Source organism: Squalius cephalus, assembly GCF_949319135.1.
Source record: "Squalius cephalus genome assembly, chromosome: 9".
Lineage (NCBI taxonomy): Eukaryota > Metazoa > Chordata > Actinopteri > Cypriniformes > Leuciscidae > Squalius > Squalius cephalus.
The window spans coordinates 4,756,775-4,781,511 of NC_137130.1; the positions used below are offsets into that span (position 1 = coordinate 4,756,775).

The 24,737-nt window shown below is 36.9% G+C and overlaps 1 protein-coding gene across 1 annotated transcript in view; it reads left to right on the plus strand.

The window, feature by feature from the left end:
- The window catches only part of scn1laa (sodium channel, voltage-gated, type I-like, alpha), a gene marked incomplete at its 3' end in the record, with an annotated part of 55,032 nt that extends 35,892 nt beyond the window's left edge, over nt 1-19,140 (plus strand). Inside the window, exons 15-27 of the mRNA XM_079881799.1 lie at nt 1,024-1,200; nt 2,253-2,609; nt 4,676-5,110; nt 8,743-8,875; nt 10,209-10,363; nt 10,660-10,833; nt 11,611-11,733; nt 15,603-15,878; nt 16,377-16,430; nt 16,519-16,660; nt 16,745-16,842; nt 17,507-17,777; nt 17,978-19,140. Of these exons, the coding sequence (XP_079737925.1) occupies nt 1,024-1,200; nt 2,253-2,609; nt 4,676-5,110; nt 8,743-8,875; nt 10,209-10,363; nt 10,660-10,833; nt 11,611-11,733; nt 15,603-15,878; nt 16,377-16,430; nt 16,519-16,660; nt 16,745-16,842; nt 17,507-17,777; nt 17,978-19,140 (3,558 nt within the window). The remainder of the gene's footprint in view (nt 1-1,023; nt 1,201-2,252; nt 2,610-4,675; nt 5,111-8,742; nt 8,876-10,208; nt 10,364-10,659; nt 10,834-11,610; nt 11,734-15,602; nt 15,879-16,376; nt 16,431-16,518; nt 16,661-16,744; nt 16,843-17,506; nt 17,778-17,977) is intronic.
- Nucleotides 19,141-24,737: the final 5,597 nt, after the last annotated feature.

Below are 24,737 nucleotides of genomic sequence, written 5' to 3' on the forward strand. Positions count from 1 at the left end.
GGGAGATGTTTTCTCCAAAATGGTCAGTTAATCAACAAATGTAATGATTTCATTACAAATTTAGTCAGTGGACAGCTCTACTTTTGTAAAATACTTTTAAATATGTTGTTCAATTGAAAAGTTTGGCAATACTTTATGATAAGGTCGCATTGGTTAATGTTAGTTGATGCATTAACTAAACTTTAATAGTAATTAATACATTTGTTACAGTATTTATTAATCTTTGTAATAAAACATTAGTTGTTGTTAGTGTTAGTTCACTCAGGTCCACTAAATAATATTAACAGAGACAACTTTTGATTATAATAATGTATTAGCAAATGTTGAAATTAACATGAAGTAAGATTAATAAAAGATTTAGAAGTATTTTTCATTGAAGTAATTAATTAGCCCCCAAGTCTTAAAGGAACACAGCACATTTCCTTGATTATTACGCAGGAATGAGAGTATAGTTCCTAGCCATATTGGCCTAGAAAATCGCTTTTCATTTTCTGTCGGTCTTAGTACACGATGTAACTACAGAAGAGTCAAGTTTTAAATAGGAAAAATATAGAAACTCTTTGGTCATTTTTTTGAGAGAGATGCTAACGGTCTAATCAGATTCAATGATCTATGCTAAGCTATGCTAAAAGTGCTACCGCCAGACCCGGAGATCGGCTGAATGGATTCGACTCAACTGTTTGACTCTAGGGGAGTTGGAAAATGAGCCTATTTCCAAAAAAAAAGAAGAAAAAAAAAGACTAGTCCCAGACTAAAATGCATGTTTGAGCTGTTTTAACTGAAAGTAACTTGCACTGACATACATTAAAATATGTCAGTGCCATTGTTTTGTCTCAAGGTGCACATCAGTAATGCTTTTTCAAAGGCACCTTTACAAAAGCTACTTAAATGCCCTAAATGAACCAAAGCCTAATCCTGGTTTAATCTAAGCCCTGTCTGTGAAACCAGGCTTTGAAGTAATTTAGCTAACAAATGGAACATTATTGTGAAGTTTTACCAAATGTTTTATCTCCTTGCTTACAGGTTTTCATAGGCATCTTTACTGCAGAAATGATATTGAAGATAATTGCCTTGGATCCATACACTTACTTTCAGGAAGGCTGGAATATCTTCGACAGCATCATAGTCACACTGAGTCTTCTGGAACTTTGTTTGCAAAACATACTGCCTGGAATGGGTCTTCTTAGGCCATTTCGACTGGTAAGAGTATCCTGCTGTCATGCATTATACCCAATGACCTAGACAGCATATAAATTCAGCATAGGTGTGCTCCTAAAGGGGTCATGACATGAGAAATCAAATCTGGCTTGATCTTTTGACATATAAGAGGTCTTTGTAGCATTAATACATCCTGCAAGTTTCATAGCTTAAAAAGTCCTCCTCATTGTAAACAAAGCATTTATTTAATCAAACTCCAAAACAGCTCGTTTTGATATTGCGGGATCTGCGATGTCACACTTGCAAATACATTTACATATGCCCGCCTCCAGAGAAAGACATGGACAAATAGTTATACATCCTCACACCATAGACCCGCCCACTGGCATTCAGTTGCCAGTTTAATTTGGATAACACTCACACACAATAGTAAAGGAGTGTTGATACTGTCTACTACGCAATGATGTTAGCCAATTATAACAGTGGCTGTTTACTGACAAGCCTTAAAGGAGACGGCCCTTAAAAACTGATAATTTAAAAAAAAAAATCGCATAGTAACAGTATAGTGAACCTCAAGGAACATATTAAAATAATAAGAACATTATTTATGACCCCCTTAATCTTAGGCTTGATTTTTAAGGTACTATGTGTAAATGCTGCCTTCTAAGGCCATCTCTTGTTCAAAATAGTTTTTTTTAAATTGGTCAAAAATACAATAAAAACAGTAATTTTGTAAAATATTATAACAAATAAATGCGGAGCCCAAAGTTTTGAATGGTATAAAACACTAAATAAATTTAAAATAATACACTATAAACTAAAATCAATCATTTTAAATGGAACATGTTCATCACAGCATTGTGATGTGCAGCATTGTGCAGTTTGAATTTTTTTAATTTTATGTCAATATAATTGAGATTTGACAGTTATTAAATAATTAGTGTTTTTAAAGAGGATCTTTAAGTCAGCATTAGATGACGGCAAAGGTAATCTAAATGTAAAAATAGAAGAATTTATCATATCAACCAATATTGATACATTTTGAAAAAAAATCTATGGACCATACTAATTTTCTATGCCACTTATTGTCACAGCTGAGGGTCTTCAAACTAGCTAAGTCTTGGCCGACTCTGAACATGCTAATCAAGATCATTGGCAACTCACTGGGCGCCTTGAGCAACCTGACGCTTGTGCTAGCCATCATCGTCTTCATCTTCGCTGTGGTGGGAACGCAACTGTTCGGGAAGAGATACCATGACTGTGTGTGTAAGATTTCTGAGGATTGCTCGCTTCCTCGCTGGCACATGACCGATTTCTTCCACTCGTTCCTGATCGTCTTCAGGGTGTTGTGCGGGGAGTGGATCGAGACCATGTGGGACTGCATGCAAGTGGCAGGGGAGCCTTTGTGCTTAATTGTGTTCATGATGGTCATGGTGATCGGAAATCTGGTGGTATGTATAGTTCACCTCAATTAATTAGCATTGAAAAAACATAGGGCCTCATTTATAAAGATGTGCATAAACTGATCCCGAATGTGACTGTGATATTATTTTATATTATATTATATTATATTATATTATATTATATTATATTATATTATATTATATTATATTATATTATATTATATTATATTAACAATATATAAATTAGAGATGCACCAATATGAAAATTTTGGTCGATACCGAAAACTGATAATTCTTTATATTTGAAAGCCGATAACTGATACTATACATTGGCCGATAAATCTAAATCCAATTTTTATATAATTTTTGAGTGCCTGATTACAAAAACAAAAGTCTCACCATTTAAAAGCTATTTCCCAAGCACACAATTATAATTTTCTCATTATAATTTTATGTAGCCAATATGACAGATTTTGCTCTGCACATGTTGCACTGAAATGTATTTTCCTTTTTTGAAGTGATTCCAATCATATTTCAAGCAATTCAAAACCATCATGGCGAACAGTGCACATCTGAAGTGTCTCAGCGAAAGGAAAAAAATCCATTGTTTATCGACTCTATCGCCCAAATTTTCTTATCGGGTTGATAAAGATAACATCAAAAACTAACATATTGTGCATTCCAAATATAAATGTTTGTAATCAGGGTCTTCAGTTGGTGTAGGGATAAGAACATTTCCATGCCAGTTTCTGCATTTATATATCCGGATTAGTTTCTGATTTGACATAGGATAAAATCGATGGTTCCCACTTTGAATTAAGTGTCTTTAACTACTATGTACTAGCATTTAAATTATTCATTTGATACAATGGACTTATTGTGTACATGTCTTTACATTGTACTTATATATTTTTTTTAAAATACCTGCATGTATCTATAGCTGTAATTAATTTCTATAATTACATATATAATTACACAGCTCCTTCCCTTTCACATTAGTCCACTCACTGTAAAACCAACTATACCACCAAAACCTGTCCTTAACCTTACCCTTTTCCCACCTCAAAAGGGTGTTTTGCAATAAAACATCAACACAATAAGTATATTTGTGCAATAAGTATATCACCGACGCATGTATCATTCCTATTTTGCACCCGCGCACAGCGGACTTTTCCCTCCACAGACGCACATCGGTAAATTAGGGAATGAACTTGCTCATGGGGGCTCATGGGGGCGATTCAGCGAAAAGAGGAGGCGTGTTCCGGCGCAAACGTTCCCTGGTGCTATTTTGCAGTTTCAGAAAACAATTCCGCCACAGACCGGGAGAAACCTCGTCTAAAGTCAGTGGCGCGTTATTCATATGCTATTTTAAGGGCGCATGCTTGGCCATAATGTAGCGTGTGCACAACGCGCATGCACTTTGATTCTCTCATCTACACACAGACGCAGCAGTTTTCATTTTTGCAAATTATAGGCTACATTATTACAAGGAAAAATATTAACACACAAGGGAAATCATTGTGGTGTCCATGATGAAGATATGAAAAAATAGGCATAAATCTAGCTTACACATTTACCCAAATTATCATACGCCTGTTTAACTGAAGCTAATTTGTTTCTCCATCCCCAATGTCACTTCTCTGTGTTTTACGAGAACGTCGGTCTCCTCGGCTGTGAACCACTCCTGGTGTGCGTCTGGCAAATCCGCCGTTATAATAGCAATCCGCCATGGAACAAGCGCGCCTGCTCTTAAAGGGAATGTGAGATGACGCTCTGATTGGTTTATTTCACGTTACACCCAAACCACACCTGTGAGTAATGAAGCTACTTCAGACCAACCCATTTTAGATTTGCGTCGGGCGCAAGAGTCATTTATCCCGCCGGTATAATAGCAACAGCACGAGATCCACCCTCAAAGTTACTTGCGTTTCGCGTTTTATACTTGCGTTTCAGATCGTTAAAATAGGGCCCCTAATGTAAATTCAGTTGATCAATCCATGGTATTTTAGAATCAAATTTAATTGTACATGGAGTTTAATAAATGAGGCCCCTGAAGTGTGTGAAGTTGTTCTGAACTTGTAGTTGGCTTCTTCCTAATTTTGCCTTTCCTCTAGGTTCTGAACCTGTTCCTCGCTCTGCTGCTCAGTTCCTTCAGTTCTGAAAATCTCACGGCCAATGATGATGAGGTGGAAAAGAACAACCTGCAGATAGCGGTTGGTCGAATCAAGAGAGGCTTCGCTGTGGTTAAGGCCTGCCTGCACAGTTTCTTCCAGAGCAGCTGTATAAAGAGGAGGAAGCAGAAAAAGAAAACTCTAGATGGGAACATGGTCACGATAAACTGCAAGGGAGTAAATGATAACTCCAACCACACCACACTAGAGCTGGTTAAAGGCACTGGAGGACGAGATGAGGATAGTGACTCTGAGAATTTTATCAGCAACCCGAGCTTGACCATCAGTGTCCCGATGGCTGCCGAGGAGTCGGATTTTGAGTGCCTCAACACTGAGGATTTCAGCAGTCTTTCTTCAGACCTAGACGAAGATAAAGAGGTGCGGTTGCAGTTTGAAATTATTTGACATTTTTTTCCAAAGACCTCAGGATGTTTTAAAGAAAACAATTTGAGCAGGGGGAGATGGGTGGATATGAAGATTTTAGTGCAGATCAAACCCCCCTTTACACCTTCCATTAGCATATGTTTGGTATGGTCACCGTGATTTTACCAAGTAAGACATGTTCCTGGATCAACATATTTTGTTGATCTTGGAATAACATTCCTGTTCCAAAATGTAGTCATTTCCCTATCCCTGCCCCTAAACCTAACCCTACCCATAACTTTTCCCTAAAATCAGAGGGAAATGACTGGTGAATAACACTGATGTTGAAGCACCTCACCCTGGTTCTAAGGCTAAACTTGACTGTAAACTTGTCCCTCAAATCTGATTGGTTGATTGGAAAGTTGTTCCAGGATCAACAAAGATGTTGATCCAGGAACATGTGGTACTTGGTGAAATCAAGTTCACCTGTTTGGTCTCTGCTTTTGCATTTCCTTCATTCATATGCATCTCTAATATGATCGATTAGAGATTCAAGCACAGTCACTTGACTTGGAGCAAAATCCAAAATGCCACTTATACTGTTCAAAACTTTGGGGTCAGTTTGAACATCTCTTATGTTCACCAAGGCTGCACTCTTTTGAACAAAAATACAGAAAAAAACAGCAATATTGCGAAAATGTTATTACAATTAAAACTCACTGTTTCCTACTTAAATACATTTGAAAATGTAATATATTCCTGTGATGCAAAGCTGAATTTTCAGCATCATTACCCCAGTGTCACATGATCCTTCAGAAATCATACTAATATACTGATTTGCTGCTCAAGAAACATTTCATTATCATTATTTAAAATAGATGCTGCTTAATATTTTTGTTGAAACCGTGATGCATTTTGTTTTCAGGATCCGTTGATGAATAGAAAGTTCCAAAGAACAGCATTTATTTGAAAGAGAAATATTTTGTAACATTATGAATGTGTTTACTGTCACTTTTGATCAGTTTAATGTTTCCTTGCTGAATAAACATATTTATTTCTTACTGACAACAAAGTTTGAACAGGAGTGTATTATGTGAGAGGTTGCGTTAACAGAATAATTTCTGTTATTAGCCGCATTTTAAAAACATTGATGATAATTCAGAGTACGATTTTGCATTTCCCTTCTCTATGAATTTACCGTCAGTGTTGGATGTTAATAGGGATTAGAAGAGAAGAGGAAAATGGGAGAGAAATAAGAGAAACCATATACCAAGTCATAAGTTTGATAAATAATGGGATATCGTTGATTTAAATCTAGACCACCTTCAAATGCTTGTTCGATCACAATTTATCTTGGGTGCATTTACTCCTGGCTTTTGATGCAGTCAGTTGTGATCCAAACATGATCCAGTCACTGAAAACCATATGTGTCTGGTCTGTTTGGTGTACAAGCTGTTTTCCGACAGCGCTTTCATTAGTGCGCACCCAAGTCCCCTTGAAATAGCCTAGTGGTTGTGGACTGTGCAGTGAATTTTGTATGCAATGCATACAGTATGACACTATGACAGTATAATGTACTTCTTTTGGCCCTCGATCAGGGTAGATGGGTAATATTTAATTTGAGGTGAATATAAATGAGGCTATAAGGGATAGATGTCACTACAGTTGTGATGGCTAAGCTTGAGGTCCTAGTTCTTGTCTAATTATCTGCTGAAATATTTTTGGAAAGATGTTGTAGCATTCCTGTAACTCAAACTATAGAGCATGAATCTGGCAAGTGGGTTTGATATGGAGGGTCAATGTACTTTAAATCCCTTTAAATACATATGTCTATACCGAAGGTAAATGTAAATGTACAGGACAGTACAAAGGGAGCAATACTTCAATAACAGTGCAAATGATGTCGAACCAATCCTTTGGTGTAGATATTGTCATGTACACGGCCCCCAAAAATGATAGCTTTCTGATTGTTTCACTTGATTTCTCACTGGTGTAATCGTGGTCAAGTTCCTCTTCGGTCGGGTTAATTGCAATGAGTGCATTGTGGATTACGTCAACATGTTGCCCGACGACCCATTATGGAAGAGAGGTCAGGGAATATCAGTCTTCAGATCGCATTATCTGCCATTTAAGTGCTGAGTGTGAATGTTAGCCTCATGATAACATGCTCATTTGCTTCCTGTTGGGAATCGAGGATGTGGCGGTCTGTGGTTTTGGCATAAAACGGTTTTAAACTGGTCATTTGTACGGCAAGCTCTTTGAAATTGTCCAAAAAGGTCTACCGCTTTAGTTTTGTGAAGGGTGATATGCTTTCAATTGAAACTTAAAAAAAAAATCGAATGAGCTGACTATTTCGGCAGCATTGTAAGGAATCATAGGCACACATGGCTGAATAAGGGCAGTATGGGACAGTATTGCATGTATCCTTTGTGTTAAAGGCGTTCCCATAATGCAACAGGCTCAGCTGGTGGACAAAGCTTTATTATAATTACAATAAACCAAATAATGTACACTGAATATAATAAAAATAAAATATATTTTTGTTTTATGAATTTACTAAAAAGTTCAATAAAAAAATCCCAATTGTGCGAGCTATATATTTTCTGTGCATTGTACCGTTAGCTTAGAAAAATCTGTTCTTCTGTGCCGTTTGCATGAGGAACGTGAAGGAGAGTGTTTTAGATCATCACTTGCTGGTCAGACAGAAAGGCTGCTCACTACATTTTGGCCCAGAGCCATGATCGCTGATTGATGGTCTTCAAGACATCAACAGATGATTCTGTATTATTGCTTCTATTGATTTATCCTGATTTATCTATTGAGTTTGACCAATGTTTTTTCCTCCAGACAAGACGGAGAGTGTTTTTTCTTGGTTGTGTGTCTCGCACCTTTTAACAGCATTGTACTGTATGTGTACATATGAGTATGTACATACACAGCTCTACACAGCTGAGATTCGAGATATGGTCATTTTTCAGAATATGTCATGGTTAACTGGACAAGCGCAATAATGCATTTAGTCTATGGAATGGGCGCATTTTCCAAAAATTATCTGACAAAAAAAATCTGACTTTTTTTTTTTATTTGCACTGGGCTGTGTCAAGCTAAAAGTATATACATATACTGTATGTAATTTGGGATATAATTAGGCCTTCAGAAAGGTAACATGATTTCTACAAATATCCATTTTACAATAATCAGTTTTACTTTATTTTTATTTTTAATTTTCATCCGCTATTCAGTGATAACGAGAAGACAAAAACGAGAGACAAAATGCACTATATAAACCATTCAGGACAGACCTACCATGAGCTCAGAGATTAAGTGATTGTAGTCAGTGTGTTTTCAACTTCAAGTTTCAATGCTTGTGTATTTTGCATTAGGCTAAGCTTTAAATGTATAGTATTGTGTACTATGATTTATCTCAGAGCTTGGTTCATGGCTTATACGTTTTTGGAAATGCCAACTAGATAAAGTCAATCATATACTTGATAAGGGGTTTTATCCAAGGCATCTCACTAAGCAAATCTTACTTCTCAGGCTTGTCTCTGTGACTCAGCTGAAATGAAACCGTGTGCACATGTATCATCTCCTGCGGTTGCTATAGTAATGTGTGTGTGTGTGTGTGTGTGTGTGTGCTCTTGCAGAGGCTGTCTGATGTGGCTCCCAGCTCTTCAGAGGGCAGCACGGTGGACCTCAGACACATCGTTAAAGAAGGAGAAGATGATTTGGAGATTGAACTTGAGGAATCTACAGAACCAGAAGCTTGTTTCACAACAGGTGATTCAGCTAATGTATTTGTTCACTATATTAAGACTGTCGTAAAATGTGTTCAGTCTTCAACTCTTACAAAAAAAAAGTTTGGTAGAAACAGTGGGAAATACCCGGCCCCCCCCCCCCCCCCCCCCGCCCCGCCCCGAAAAAGGTAGTATATTAAGAGCTACAAAAATGTTCATGTTACTTGGACTGAGAAATTCATGTTCATTTTCCAGCAAAAGTCTACCGGATGATGCAAAATGCTCTAGAACTTTTGTGAAAACTACAGATTGTGCTTTGCATTTTTGTATCACCAACAGATATTTTTTTCATTATTTTTCTAACAATCAAAATAGCCAGTGCATTATGGTTGTTGAAATTGTCCTACCTATTTGGCAAAAGGGTAGACAAACCTTTAGAAGAACAGTTTACAACCAAAAAAATGCTTTTGGTCTTCATTTTTAGTCCTATACTAATATATACTATGTATATATATATATATATATATATATATGTACTGTATATGTATATATGTAAATGTAAACCTGAGGGAACTGACTTTTTAAAGTCCGCTATAGTCAATAATTGTATCCATTCAAACTCATCTTTGATCAACAAAATGACATATTTACCAGTTTTTTCCTCTGAAAAGAATTTCTTCATGCCTTAAAATAGCTTAAATGTAACTTTACACTCTTGCTTAATTTAGTATATGCGGTTTCATGAATATGCTAATAAGCCCCGCCTCCACTCACCCACACCAGCTCACTATAAGGTAAACACTGCACAATGGGAACACTGCATTACAACGTCGGACACATAACGGTAATTAATATGATAACCCTTTTGCTTGAATATAAAACAGCTAATAATGTGTTGCTAATGTGACACAAACCATGTTCCCCTTTCGCAAACTCAGAGTCAGACAGCTGCCTTCTAACAATCAGCATCCTTAGAAACCCCATCCCAGAACGTCAGTGGAGAAAGGCATAGTTCATAATATACAATACAATATACTGCTAAATCTACCCAATGTTTCAAATCAACAGAAAAATATGCAGGGATAACCTGGCTTCTCTTGAGACTCCACTGCTTCACAGTGGTCATAATTAATGCTATGCTAAAGCCTGCCGGCACATTGACGTGATTGGCTACAAGGTAGTTTGTGACATGAGAAACACCAGTGATTTCAAACTGCGTTTCTGAAACTGTCTTTAGATCATTTCAGTTTTAAAGAGAAAATACTCAGCAATGATGTTGAATTATGAGTTTGCACGTGGCTTAAATCATATTAAAGGTTTGTAAGTGAAAATGAAAGATTTTGAAAATTGAAAAGGTAATTCGATTTGGTTTTCAGGGTGTGTCCGAAGGTTCCGATGCTGCCAGGTGGATGCTGAAAAGGGCATGTGGAAGAGGTGGTGGCTGCTGAGACAGACATGCTATAACATCGTGGAGCACAGCTGGTTTGAGACCTTCATCGTCTTCATGATTCTGCTTAGCAGTGGCGCTCTGGTAAGGGGAAATACATTTGCTTGTTTGTGAGACTTCGGTAGTTTGACATGAACATGTTGCTAAACTAATGACAGCAATCTAAGAAGTAGAATAATACAGAGCACATTTTTATTGGCATTTTTTTTATAAATGCTTTTTGGTATTGAATACATTTTATGCTCAATCATAATCAACATTTTTCTCATTTTGTCCACTATCTCGGATGGATTTTTTTTTTTTTTTTTCACTCAGCTTGTTGCTATGTATACTAGTTTAATTCTAATTCTTTATTTTAACATCTTACATATGTTTTTCAGGCTTTTGAGGACATTTACCTTGAAACAAGAAAAAACGTAAAGACCATACTGGAATTTGCTGATAAAGTTTTCACCTACATCTTCATTCTTGAGATGCTGCTGAAATGGGTCGCATATGGATTTGCCAAATACTTCACCAATCTTTGGTGCTGGCTGGATTTTATTATTGTTGATGTAGGTTCAGCTTTTGAATTAATATGATATCAAACTAAAATAATGAAAATTCTGCAACATTCTTTCACCCTCATGTCATTTCAAATCTGTATGACCGACTTTCTCCCAGAATGCTCTTCTTCATAATGTGTTATTTTAGTGAGATACGTTTATAGATTTTATTAATATTTTGAACTTATTTTTATTTGTATATTTTAAATATTTGTATATTTACAAATACAATACAAATATATATAAAACACATTTATATATATATATATATATATATATATATATATATATATATATATATATATATGTGTGACCCTGGACCACAAAAAATTTTTTGCCCCCGTTTAGTAAATCTGGCCCTATTACTCTCTGCGCCATGCAGATCGCATTTAGCTCAGATTTTGTCTGCGAGTTTGCAGCATTTGCATGAGTCCTTATTGTGAATTGGGTGCTAAAACAACGCAGACGCAGGCGCAAATCAACGACGTCAAATACTTTTTTAGTAAATTGCCCCCAGTGGTTATAAAAGCACCATTAGCAAGAGAGCATCAGAGAACTGTGTGTGAGCTGAGAATGAGCGACTTGAAATGATCGTTTTTGTGTGTGTTATCCATGTGGGTGCTTGTGACTTAGAGTTCATGCTGTTTGATTGGGTGAGCAAACTGGTCATTTGTACATTTGAAAGGCCATTTTTCCCATAAGACACCACAGGGAGGTAGAGATCAGAGCAGGAAGAAATGTAAGCGTGCCTGCTTTTCTCCTAATTACCTCTGTTTATGTGTGTAGGTCTCTCTGATCAGCCTGGTGGCCAACGCCCTGCAGTATTCAGAGCTGGGCGCCATCAAAACTCTCCGAACACTGAGAGCCTTCCGACCTCTCCGAGCTCTCTCGCGCTTTGAGGGAATGAGGGTAAAATCTCTTAATGTGGCCTTTATTGTTAAACTGATAATATAGAGGACTTCATTCAATCAAAAGCTATGTTCACCCTGTCAGTTTTTGGGATTGACAACCGCATTTACTTACCTAATGTCCCATTCAAACCGAAACTTACAGTAACATCTCGAATAACTGAACGTGCAACTAGAGTCAAGCACGTATTTTCTTACCAGTAATCATAAGAAAAGCGATCAACGTAATATCCAAGATGACAATGTCCATAAAACTGAAAATTTTTATGACTTCTGAGACGACAAGAGTGCAATTGAGCCGTGAGTTCATCCATCAAATCCTCATTAACCGACAGCAGCTTTTATATCTGGGTGGAGAGCGGAGCATTTGAGTCGCTCATACAGACATTTTTCGAGAATTTGAACGGTTGTAAACTCAGAGTTAACTGATTTTTATTTTTTTTTTACAAAATTTAAAACCCTGATGTGACAGCATGCAACCTTTTTTGATAATGTTTTATAACGTTTGTGGAGTTGTCACCGCATAAATCCAGTCTGGCGAATGGAAATAAATGAAAATAGAAGTAACATAAATACAGCACTTGGAAAATGTTCTGGCAAAAGTGCATAGCCAAGCTCATGATTGGTTGTCTGTTGCACTTTAGTTTAAGTTAAAAGCATCCTTTAAAAATTACAACTAATGTGACAATTCCTTTTCGGTAGTTTTGGGTTGATAAGAGGTGATGTATCTGAATGAAGTCCTCTGAGCAGATCAGCTCATTAAAGTCAACATGAAACTGACATAGGACAAGCAGTATTATTGATTTTCCCCAAACGAAATTAAATTAAAATGTAATATTCAAATAAGTAAATCATTTAAAAATAGAAATAAGAAAAAGATCAAATATTTTATTTAGTTTCATGCATTACATTTATGCATAGAATCCAAAGAGATTTGCATTTCATTTGCATTCGATTGCATTCAATTGCAATCAAACCCATGACCCTGGTGTTGCTAACGCCATGCTTTACTGTTTGCGACCATTAACCGGCATCAGAGAAACCACAAACAAGCTGAAATATTAACTGATGAAAAAGTTTTGCTTTAGTAAAATGTGCACATAATCCTTTCCAATAAGACCATAAACATGCATTAAGTAAATGGAATTTAGTTGTATTTTATGTTGACTTTAAGAGCGTAGAGAGAAGTGTGTTTCTGTTGTACAGTAAATCATCCCTGTGGCTTTTCCCTCTGTCTCCTCCTCTGACCGTTCCAGCTAAACATGTGTCACAGCATGAGTCCCCAATAATCCTGATCAATAAGCACAAGACTCACATCAACCTGCTTACCATCAGTTTAAGCTCCCCATTTTAGAATATGCAGATAAAAAGGTGGATTTGTGTGGGTTCAGGTGAATTTATCACTGAGATGATTGTCAAACAGTGACCTGACTTTTCTCTAAGCTTGGTTACTGTTACACAGCATCCCAGAGGAATTAAGTGGAGATTTTGGTGTGATTTTTCAGTAAAAGGTGCTTAGAAAGTGGGAAAAAATTGATAGACATTACCTCATCTTCAAAAAGCTGAACACAGTGTGTTTTATGAGGCTGCCGGGAGCTTGAAACCATTGCAAATCAAGAGACGTAGAATCCAGACACTCAGTAATGTTCCTATGCAGTTCATAGTAATATTAATACATTTCTATGTTTGATTCTAAGGACATCGCCACTATGGATGCAATGTACAATCTGCTGTTATGTGTGAGATGGGGTCGGTACTGAGATATAATCCTGTGTCTGGTCACCATTTGTGGTGTTTTACTAAACAATTCCAAGCTGTGAATTGCAAGCAATGATAGGGAGCATTGACGTGCAGCTTTATGTAATAAGCTCAGGAGGTCGATTGTGCTGCTATTGACCAAACGCTTGCGTACGCTTTCCACATTTATGTGATGTTGCGATGGCTTCCCCTCACGTGGCAATCACTGATCTCTCCTCTCCACTCTTTGCTCTGTTTGTATCGACAGTGTCTAGAAATACACCATGCATCCGGTTGTGTTATTGCTGCTGAGTGCCTTTAACATGTGCTTTAATTTCTTTTTGTGTTTGTTCGTTTACAGTAAACAAATACTGTGGCTTCACGGTACTTCCTAAAGGTCATGCTTTTTCATGCCAAACTGTCAGGGTTGTGCGTCGTTCAGAATTGAATTGAGAGGCATTTAGATTGCAGTTCGGTTCCTGAAATTGAATTGAGTATCGTACAAAGGATGCAGAATATCAACGGAGCCGATTGTTGAATTCTGAACTTTGCACAACCCTTCCAACTGCAAAACCAAACCAGTGAGTGCACAGATCGACGTGCAACGATAACTTTCCCTCTCCATTCCTCTTTCTTCTTTCCCAGATTCTCCCCTCATGTGTTTTTCGTTGTTGTTGTAATTGCCGGATATAATGACGTTCTCCGGTTGTTGTTACTGCTAACCATTATGCATTGGGAAGTTTCTTATTACACTCGTGTGTTTTCCTCTCTTTGCCAAAACCGAGTCAACAGAATTAAAACAGGATGCACTTTGTTTTACAGGTGAATAAGGCTGGGTAATATGGCTAAAAAGTTACATGTCTATTTTTCAGCCTTTTGCATTTACATTTATGCATTTGGCAGACGCTTTTATCCAAAGCGACTTACATCGCATAGAGGTGGACAGTAACAAAGTACATTTACTTGAGTACTGTACTTAAGTACACTTTTTGAGTATCTGTACTTTACTTGAGTATATCTGGAAACTTTTTACTTAAACTTCACTACATTTGAAAGACAGATATCATACTTTTTACTCCACTACAATTCTGTCAAGGTCCTTGAGTAGAAAGTAGTAACGTCAGTCAGGGGATGATTTTGGTTGCAGGGCTTGCATTTTGGTTGCAACTTTTCAAATGAAAGTCAGGTTGACGTCAGAACCCGACAGACTTTGGATTTTGGTTGGAAATGAAAGTCGGGTTGACGTCAGAACCTGACTGATGGCGCTTTCTGACGTCAACCCAATTTTCATTTTCAACCACAATGCAATGTCTGTCCAACGTTGGAGATTAATGTCAATCTGGTATTGGATTCTGACATCAACCTGATTTTCATTTTCAACGTTGGGTTTGGTCTTCTAAATGTGAATTTTGTCATTGTTTTGGAGCACACTAGTTTATAGATAACAGTAAGGCTAACATAATCACCGTAAAAGCCCAAAAACTTTAAATAGGGCACTATTTGAGGGAACAGCCATTTGGGTGTCCGAAACCATTGTGGACGTTATTGAGTGATTTATGCAATCTCATATTCAATCCCACTACTGGAACTTTGTTCGAGAAATAAATTTGATATTGATATGAGGGTAGATAGGCAGGCATAGATTCAGAGGCATAAGGTACTGTAAGTATTACATACAGCAATGCAACAATAATAAAACAATGCATTGACATTTACTTTTTACTTTTGATACTTAGGTACTTTTAAAAACAAGTTCTTCTGTACTTTCACTCAAGTAAGGAAGTTGTGTACTTTGTCCACCTCTGTGCATTTCAAGGTACACATTTACATTCTTATCAGTTCTTGCTTTCCCTGGGAATCGAACTAATTACAAAAACAAATATTTGATGATATTTTGATAATATTTGATGTATCTTGATGTGTGTGTGAAATGGCTTAAAAGCAGGCTGCTTTTATTTCAGTCAGAGGAATAATCATTTCAACAAGCAGCCATTATATTCAAGTAGATTCAAAACATTGAATGTAAAATACAGTACGCTGTCAAACAAAGTGCTTCCATGATTATTGCATCATATTCATTTGTAAGTTTGTAAGTCAACACTTTGTAAGTTTGTGATGTTTCTGTGAACACAGGTGGTTGTGAATGCTCTTCTGGGTGCCATCCCTTCCATCATGAACGTTCTGCTGGTCTGTCTCATCTTCTGGCTCATTTTTAGCATTGTGGGCGTCAACTTCTTTGCCGGAAAGTTTTTTGAATGTGTAAATTCTACAACGGACAAACGCATGCCTCTCACAGCTGTCCTTAACCAAACCGACTGTGATAGATATGGCAAAAATGAAACTCGCTGGAAAAATCTGAAGATTAACTTTGACAATGTGGGAAATGGATACCTGGCCCTGCTACAAGTGGTAAGGATGCCCAAAATAGCTGGTAGACGGTAAATATGAGATAGATTTTATTTATTTATTTTAAATCTAGAACATGGAAAATGTAGAACTATGTATATATTCCATCATGAAAAATATTCAACATCATTGGAAAATTGGCTACAGTTGGTGAATCTGATGTTGTCATTTTTATTTATTTATTTATTTATTTATTTGTTTGTTTGTTTGTTATCAGTACTGTATATGTAATGCATCCAGAAGTTTTAAACCTCACCCTTTTATGTTTTTGTTTTGTAATTACTATTATTATTATTATAACTTTTAAATTATTTATATTATTATTGTCGGTATGATTTTATAGCATAAATTAAAGACAAATTATACCATGTTGTTTAAGTACTTTCACAATTTATTTAAATTTGTCATTGAAAATAATGTTATAATGCAAAAAAAAAATAAAAAAAAATAATGGTCCTAAAAAAAAAAAAAAGTAAACTGTTAATTTTTTATTTTGTCAAGGCCACATTTAAAGGGTGGATGCCCATTATGTATGCAGCAGTAGACTCTCGTAAAGTAAGTAATTAATTGCTTCAGTACTATATAATTCATTTTATTTTATTTATTATAGATTAACATTATAAAACTATCTCCATGTCTGCAGGTGTATGAGCAGCCAGACTATGAGGTGAATCTGTATATGTACCTCTATTTTGTCATCTTCATCATCCTTGGAGCTTTTTTCACATTAAATCTCTTCATTGGCGTGATCATTGACAACTTCAATCAGCAGAAGAAAAAGATAAGTATCTACAGTATTGCCTAAATCTGCTTCTGATCGTATCTTGATTCGAAAAATGATCTTTCTGTTTTCTGTCTTTACTTTGGAGGTCAGGATATATTCATGACAGAAGAGCAGAAGAAATATTACAATGCTATGAAGAAGCTTGGCTCAAAGAAGCCTCAGAAACCTATTCCAAGGCCAAAAGTAAGCATTCCTGTAAAATAATAGCTCTAAAAATTGCATTCTTGTCATCATGAACTGTATTATCATCTCTTATAAATGCAAAAGCTTAGCCTAGAAATCTAGACGCACCCTAGCGGCAGCAAATTTTATTTCCAGTGTGGTCTAGCAACTCTCCGTTGACTTTCGAGCTGGAAAAACCAAACTCAGGTCAGGCCAATCACATCGTGTATAGAGTAGGCGGGGCGGGCTTAACATAATGACGACAGAGTTGCGACGGTTCCCTGCTACTTGGCCGCGACTCTGGAGGACTTGGAGTTAAGCTTTTCTTTGAGAAAAGAGCAAAGAACGGCACTTAAGTCATGTGTTCGGAGTTTTGCCGACTGGATACGGCAAACATTTAATATACCGACTAGCCTTCTTCGTTGCTCTGATTGGTTGTAGCGCTATCCTATTGCGTGCAGAGGGATTTTGAGATACAACCGTTTATCCCGCCCCTCGGATTGAGCCGTGCCAATAGTGAGTTGCCAGACCTAACATCTTGACCAGTCTAGCAAAAGCTGCTTTTAAGTAAATGATGACGAGATGTTCATTTTTGGGTGAACGATCCCTTTAAACCATATTTTCTTGTTTGTAAATGTCTTTGAATAAAACTAACGTCTCTTTCTGTACATCTCATTTATTCAAGAACAAGATTCAAGGACTCATCTTTGACCTTGTAACCAATCAGGCCTTTGACATTTTCATTATGGTCCTTATTTGGCTCAACATGGTCACTATGATGGTGGAGACAGAAGATCAGTCCAAGGAAATGGACAAAGTGCTGTACTCGATCAACGTTGCCTTCATTGTGCTCTTCACCAGCGAATGTGTGCTAAAGATGATCTCGCTACGTCATCACTTCTTCACCGTTGGCTGGAACGTATTTGACTTTATCGTTGTCGTCCTGTCTATCGTAGGTAAGATCTGCAGCATGACGAGGAATTAACCCTTTACTAAGCTCTGCCCGACTTGGATAAGTGAATAAGTGTGATTATCAATTGAACCATTGTGCTGCATGATGAAAATGTTCTCTTTGGCTAAAACTAGACTAAAATACCAAGACATTTATACAAAACAAAAATGAGAAATTAACACTATTTGATTCTTGTCATTGCAGGCATGTTCCTGGCAGAAGTCATTAAGCAGTACTTTGTCTCGCCGACCTTGTTTCGTGTTATTCGCCTGGCCCGGATCGGCCGCGTACTACGTCTTATCCGAGGTGCCAAGGGGATACGGACCCTTCTGTTTGCGCTAATGATGTCACTTCCTGCCCTTTTCAACATCGGACTTTTGCTCTTCCTTGTCATGTTCATCTACGCCATCTTCGGCATGTCCAAATTTGCCTACGTCAAAAAAACGGCCGGCATCGACGACATGTTCAACTTTGAGACGTTTGCCAACAGCATGTTGTGTTTGTTTCAGATCACCACCTCGGCAGGTTGGGAAGGCCTTCTGGCACCCATGCTAAATACCGAAGAACCAGACTGTGAACCGTCAAAAGACAACTGTGGAAACCCATCCGTCGGCATTATCTTCTTCGTCAGCTACATCATCATATGCTTCCTGATAGTGGTGAACATGTACATTGCCGTGATCCTGGAGAACTTCAGCGTGGCCACCGAGGAGAGCGCCGAGCCTTTGAGCGAAGATGACTTTAACAGGTTTTACGAGGTTTGGGAAAAGTTCGACCCGAAAGCCACGCAGTTCATGGAGTATGGCAAGTTGTCGGACTTCGCGAATTCGCTGGATCCTCCTCTGCGAATACCCAAACCCAACCGACTGCAGCTGATCACCATGGATTTGCCGATGGTGAGCGGCGACCGCATCCACTGTCTAGATATCTTGTTTGCTTTCACCAAACGTGTTCTCGGAGAAGGTGGCGAGATGGACCTCCTCCACGGACAAATGGAAGACCGATTCATGGCCTCCAACCCCTCCAAGTCTTCTTACGAGCCTATAACCACAACTTTGCGCAGGAAACATGAAGAAATGTCCGCTGCAGTCATCCAGAGAGCCTTCAGGACCCATTTGGTCCGACATAGTATGAAGAAAGTTCGTAATATCCACAGAGAGACCAAGCAACAAAATGGGAAGGTGTCGAGCAAAGAGTCCGTGGACAATGAAAAGCGCAACAATACCACCGCTTCAGAAGACTCGGATGCAACGCTCGCTACGTCCACTCAGCGATCAGATGATAGTCTGACACAGAACAAAAACAAATACGAAAAGGACAAGCATGAAAAGGAAGTGGAGGACAAAGGGAACCGAGTGAAGAAGTAGAGTAGAGTAGCTACTCTGAACTTTTCTTTGACACGAATAATTGTTTACAACTTCAAGTTATTTGTCAGGGTCAGGTGACCTTGTCTCTTCGATGTGGATGTCTATGCCATACTGCCTGAGCATACTTGAACATTGTGCCTATTCTGGAGCTGTGATTAACATTAGTTAGGCAGTGAAGCTGCTACACCTAACATGTTTCACTCGCTGGTTAACATGGCGATGGACCAAATCTTGTTGAAAAGTCTGTTTTGTCTCATGTCATGCTCTGATACGTGTGTTCTTCAGCAGCTTTGTGCTTCACCCAGTGTCTTGCATTTTAAGGTGAAGTATGTAATTTCTGTCCCACAAGCGGCACCAAACCTTAATAGCAAAGCCTGATAAATAAGTTATATATATATATTTCAACATTTATAATAAGAATAATAATGTTTCTCGAGCAGCAAATCAGCATATTGGAATGATTTACGAAGGATCGTGTGACACTGAAGACTGGAGAATTGAAGACTTTGATCACAGGAATAAATTACATTTTAAAATATATTCACGCAGAAAACAGCTATTTGAGATTGTAGTGCACAATATCACTGTTTTTACAGTGTTTTTAAATCAAATAAATGCCGCCTTGGATGATCAGAACAGAAAAATACAAATCTTACAGACCCCTAGAATTTTGAATGGTTGTGTTTATATAATGTATACTTTTTTTTATACTGTATATATTTTGATAATTAATTATGTCATTTATGCAATGGTGTAATTTGTCATAATATATGATTTGTTTTCACCATTACATAAATTTATCATTACAAATATTATATTAATGATTGTAATATTTACACTATCAGTTAATTTTATATTGCCAGCAAAATAAAAACAAATATACTGTAAATATTTAATATATCACCCAGCCCTATATTGAGTGCTGCAGGGATGACAGAAAAACCCGCAAGACTAATTCGACTGGTTTCTTCGAGATTTTCCTAGCAGTTTTTATAATGGGAGTGTTAAATTCATGAGTAAAATAAGGTCTGTGGTAAACATAACTTGACAATACTTTGAAGTTTTGTTCTACAGCGTAGAATTTTTTTAATTAGTAACTACTTTAGATAAGAGCGGATGGGGTGTGAGTGTGTGCAGTTTACGTTGTAGAACAAAACGTCCAAGTATCGTAAAGTTCTACTGACTGTTTACACGACACCGTTTTCAACTAAAAACGGAAAACTTTGTACGCGCTTTGGCCTAAAAATCTTTTGAAAACATGTTTTTAAAGTGCAAGCTTTTAAAAACGATACCGTTATCGTCCCCATGTAACGCGAGCTTGTGAAAACGGTAACGTCATGCGCATGAGTATTAAGTGTTCAGTCTATAGGCGTGTCGTGTTTCTTTACATCGCCACCTACTGGCCTGGCAGCAAAAAACAGCGGGTTTTTTTTTCATCATTGTGTACGCAGATCGTTTTGACAATGTTGTCGTCTGTACGCGAAAAAAGCAAAGCAAAAACTTTTTTTTAGTACAGTTTTTAGTACATCGTTGTCATGTAAATGTACCCTTTGTTTACTCATAAATTGAACTCCATTATAAAACCCCATAGGAAAATCTCAAGGGAACCACTGGTGAATTAGTCTTCGGGTCATAACTGCACCACTCTATTTACTAGAAAAAGGTCGTCCCATCTGCTCCAAATAAACAGGCCATTGATTGTGCATGGTTCAAAGCTTCTCTACTTTAGCAGTTAGTCACTGTTGTAACTGTATGTGAGCAAAAAGCATCTTTCTTCATCTAATATAGCACTAGTGAAGGGTGTGTTGCTATTGTCAAGATGTCATGCACACTTGCAAACTTCCAGTGATTCATGCACCTGCTGATCAACTTCCACTGAAATGAACGGGAATGTTTGGTGCTTCTATTGCTGCAGAAATGACACACTTCCATTTATTCAATGATTTGTGTTTGTTACGAGACGTTTGCATTTATTCATGTTTATTTTTATTTTTAAGCGAATGTGCAATTTGTTTGTCCTATGTTACTTGAGACAGAGTTGATGCATTTCCACAACTGTTGCCGTCGGTACACGTGTAATTATAGTTGCATGAAATCTCACCTGTAAGCGTACAAGTTTCCCACTCAGTATTTCAGAATGGCTCAGTGCCTCTCAGGTCTCTCTTCAACACGCTAGAAAGCCATTCGCACACGTGCCTTCCCTTACGCCTGCCTCGGTTCAGAGCTTGTAGCAAACACTTTCCATAAAACCTCAAGACTTCTATCACACCCTGAACTGTGAAACCTGTCTGATTTCAGCCTTTCCTGTTCCTGTCTCACTGATATTGCACTTGAAACAGCTTTAATGAACTGTTTAGAGATCTGTGCCCACCCTCTTCACTTCTGCATCGCAGCGGGATCATCAGTGGTTGCGAATTCGTTTTTGTATATGAAGTCAGATTTGGTCGGGTAGTTGTTCTAGACCGCGTCGTAAGCCAAAACTTCATCTTTAAGCATTCTCGTCTTTGCATTTTTAAAAAATTTCTCTCAAAAATGGTCCTTCGTATGTGTAAATATTTTGTAGGAATATGCAATGTTATATAATTAAAAAATCATGAATTATAATCTATGTAGGGAATGTGAAAGGTGTAAAGTAAAAGGTTATGCATCATAAAAGCTCAAATAAAAATAACTAAATTATGCTTAAGTTATATGGGAAATATAATCATTTTGATTATGTTGAAGCTGAAATATGACTTTTTTATTTGTATTATGCATTTTGTTTATAGATAATATATATATATATATTGATGAGAAATACTGTATGTATGTGCACCGTTTTTGTTTACTGCATATTTCACCTATGAAGGAGTGATTGATTCTAGTTTTATATTTCTGTTATCAATGTTTATTTGACATGCATCTTGATGACTGACGGGATAGCGTGTATTTGTTTACATTTTTATAGTTCTGAACATTATCATTACATTTCTTTTCATGTAAGAGACTCGTATGTTCCACATAAACACAGTAACTGCTCCATGTGAATGTGACATGTATTGAGAAAATGAAGTCTAGGTATATTACGAATTTATATGAAACAAATATCAAAATAGCATAAAACATAAATCAATAGCTTTTATATGCATCATGCTTGTAGTCTGTGAGTCAAACTGCATGCGAGGGTTCTTTAAGCTAAAAGAATAAACTCATCACATACCTCAGACCTGCTACAACTCTTGTGTATTTTTCCTATTTTTGTTTTATGAAATGTGGTGTGAACTATTAAGCACTATTGTGACTATTGTGATGGTTTGAAATCATTTTTTATTTGTTCACTGTGTTCCCGAAAGACTAGCATTTTGCATGCTTCGTTTTTTATCGTTGACTGAGGGTATATTTACACAACAACGATGTACTTAAAGGAGAACTCTGGTCAATTTTAACATTGAGCTCATTTTTTTGTACATTTGGAGTGCTGTCAATACAGAGAACAACGACAAAAATCGGTGTTGCCTACACCGTGTTATCCTCTTTTTAAAATTTGCACCCTGTTGACTTCAATGGGGCAAGTTTTAAACCTGCTTTTAGCCTCTTAACATCCTTGATGTGTCATTACAAGTGCACAGCCAATGTGAGTGATTCCTTCGGAGTGAACACGGTGAATCTGACTGCAGTAGATGTGAAAGACATGAATAAAAATGATGTTTATTCAGCCAGCGCACACATGACCTGTGCACTTGTAATGACACATCAAGGATGTTAAGAGGCTAAAAGCAGGTTTAAAACTTGCCCCATTGAAGTCAACAGGGTGCAAATTTTAAAAAGAGGATAACTCGGTGTAGGCAACACCGATTTTTGTCGTTGTTCTCTGTATTGACAGCACAACAAATGTACAAAAAAAATTAGCTCAATGTTAAAATTGACCGGAGTTCTCCTTTAAAACGAAAACGTTTTTTCTTAGTGAAAATGTCAAGTAGTTTCCATTTTTAGTTGAAAACGGTGTCAATGCGTTTTGGCCATTCATTTACACGACAACAGCGTTTTGGGGGCCTGAAAACCCAAACTTTCAAAAGTGCAAGTTTCTGAAATCCTTACCGTTATCGTTTCTGTGTAAACTACAAAAACACGAATTTGTGAAAATGGTGACGTCATGCACATGTGTATTACATGTTCAGTCTATATGTGCATAGTGTTTCTTACCAAGTGACATCGCCAACTACTGGCCTGGCAGGAGAATACAGCAATTTTAACTGTTTACGCAGATCCACATGAGCTTGAGTCGGTTTGACAACGTTGTCGTCTGTACGTGAAAAAATCGAAGGAAAAACGTTTCTGTTTTTAGTACATCGTTGTCATGTAAATGTATCCTAAAACTATGAAAAATGTTTGTTAATTGAAAGAAAGCTGAAATAAAATATATTAGTTGAAAACCGTAAATTAAACGAAAATTTTAAACGTTGCCATGGGACAATTTGAAGCATTAAAATTATTAACTGAAATAAAAACTAAAACGAACTAATCTGAAATAAAAATAAATTAAACCTAAATAGCCATATTTAAATAAAAATAATAAAATGACAAAAGCATGTATTAAAATAATAAAAAATAACATGAAAACTAAAAATATAAAAACTAATTCAAAATAGTAATTAATACTAAAATAAAAGCTAAAATAACACTGCACAACTTTTGAGTATGAGAGTGTTTAAAGTGAAGTGTGTTATTTATGTGACACCAAACACACACACACACACACACACACACACACACACACACACACACAAAGGTTTGAAATAATTAAGATTTTTTTAATATAACTTTTTGCATCACAGGAATACATTTCACAATATTACTTTTACTCAAAAAAAAAATGTGTGGAAAAACAGTAAAAATGAAGTTAAAGTCTCGACTATTCTCACATTAACATTTTGAATCTTCTTGACAACGATGGCCGTTTGCTAAGTGATGATTCCTCTAAATGTGTTCACATTTTACAGCATCTGTACGCCGTGATGTCTGTTCGTAAACACATAGTAATGTTTCTCAGGGAGAGAGAGATGTTTTATGGTCTCGAGTGACTGTCCGCTCTAATTAGGAGCGCATTAGAGCTCCTGTAACTTCAGTCCTGACCATTTCAACTCCACCACAATCAACATTAGACGAGGTCCACTTCCGCAGAACACCACCGTTTCTCTGCTAATGAGCTTTTATGTGAAACTGCTGCTTTTTGTGTTCCTCAGAGCTTTGGTCTGTGACAGCATGCCTCTGACCGCACATATACTAATGCTTCTGTTTGACTTGTAGGCTGAGTAGCAAATTAAAATCATAATAATTATATAATATATATATAATTATTTTTTTTATTTTTTTATTTTTTTTCTTGATTGGATCATGGCAGATATGCATATATATATGTGTGTGTGATATTCCTAGTTTCCAAATGATATTATATCATGAACAATTACATTTAAATATAATTTAAATCCAGAATTTAACACAACAGAACAAGAATGTTGAAATGCCACATTTGCTTGTTTGATTTGCAGGGTTATTGGCATATATTATAATAATAATAACAATTATTATTATTATTATTATTATTGTTGCATCAAAAT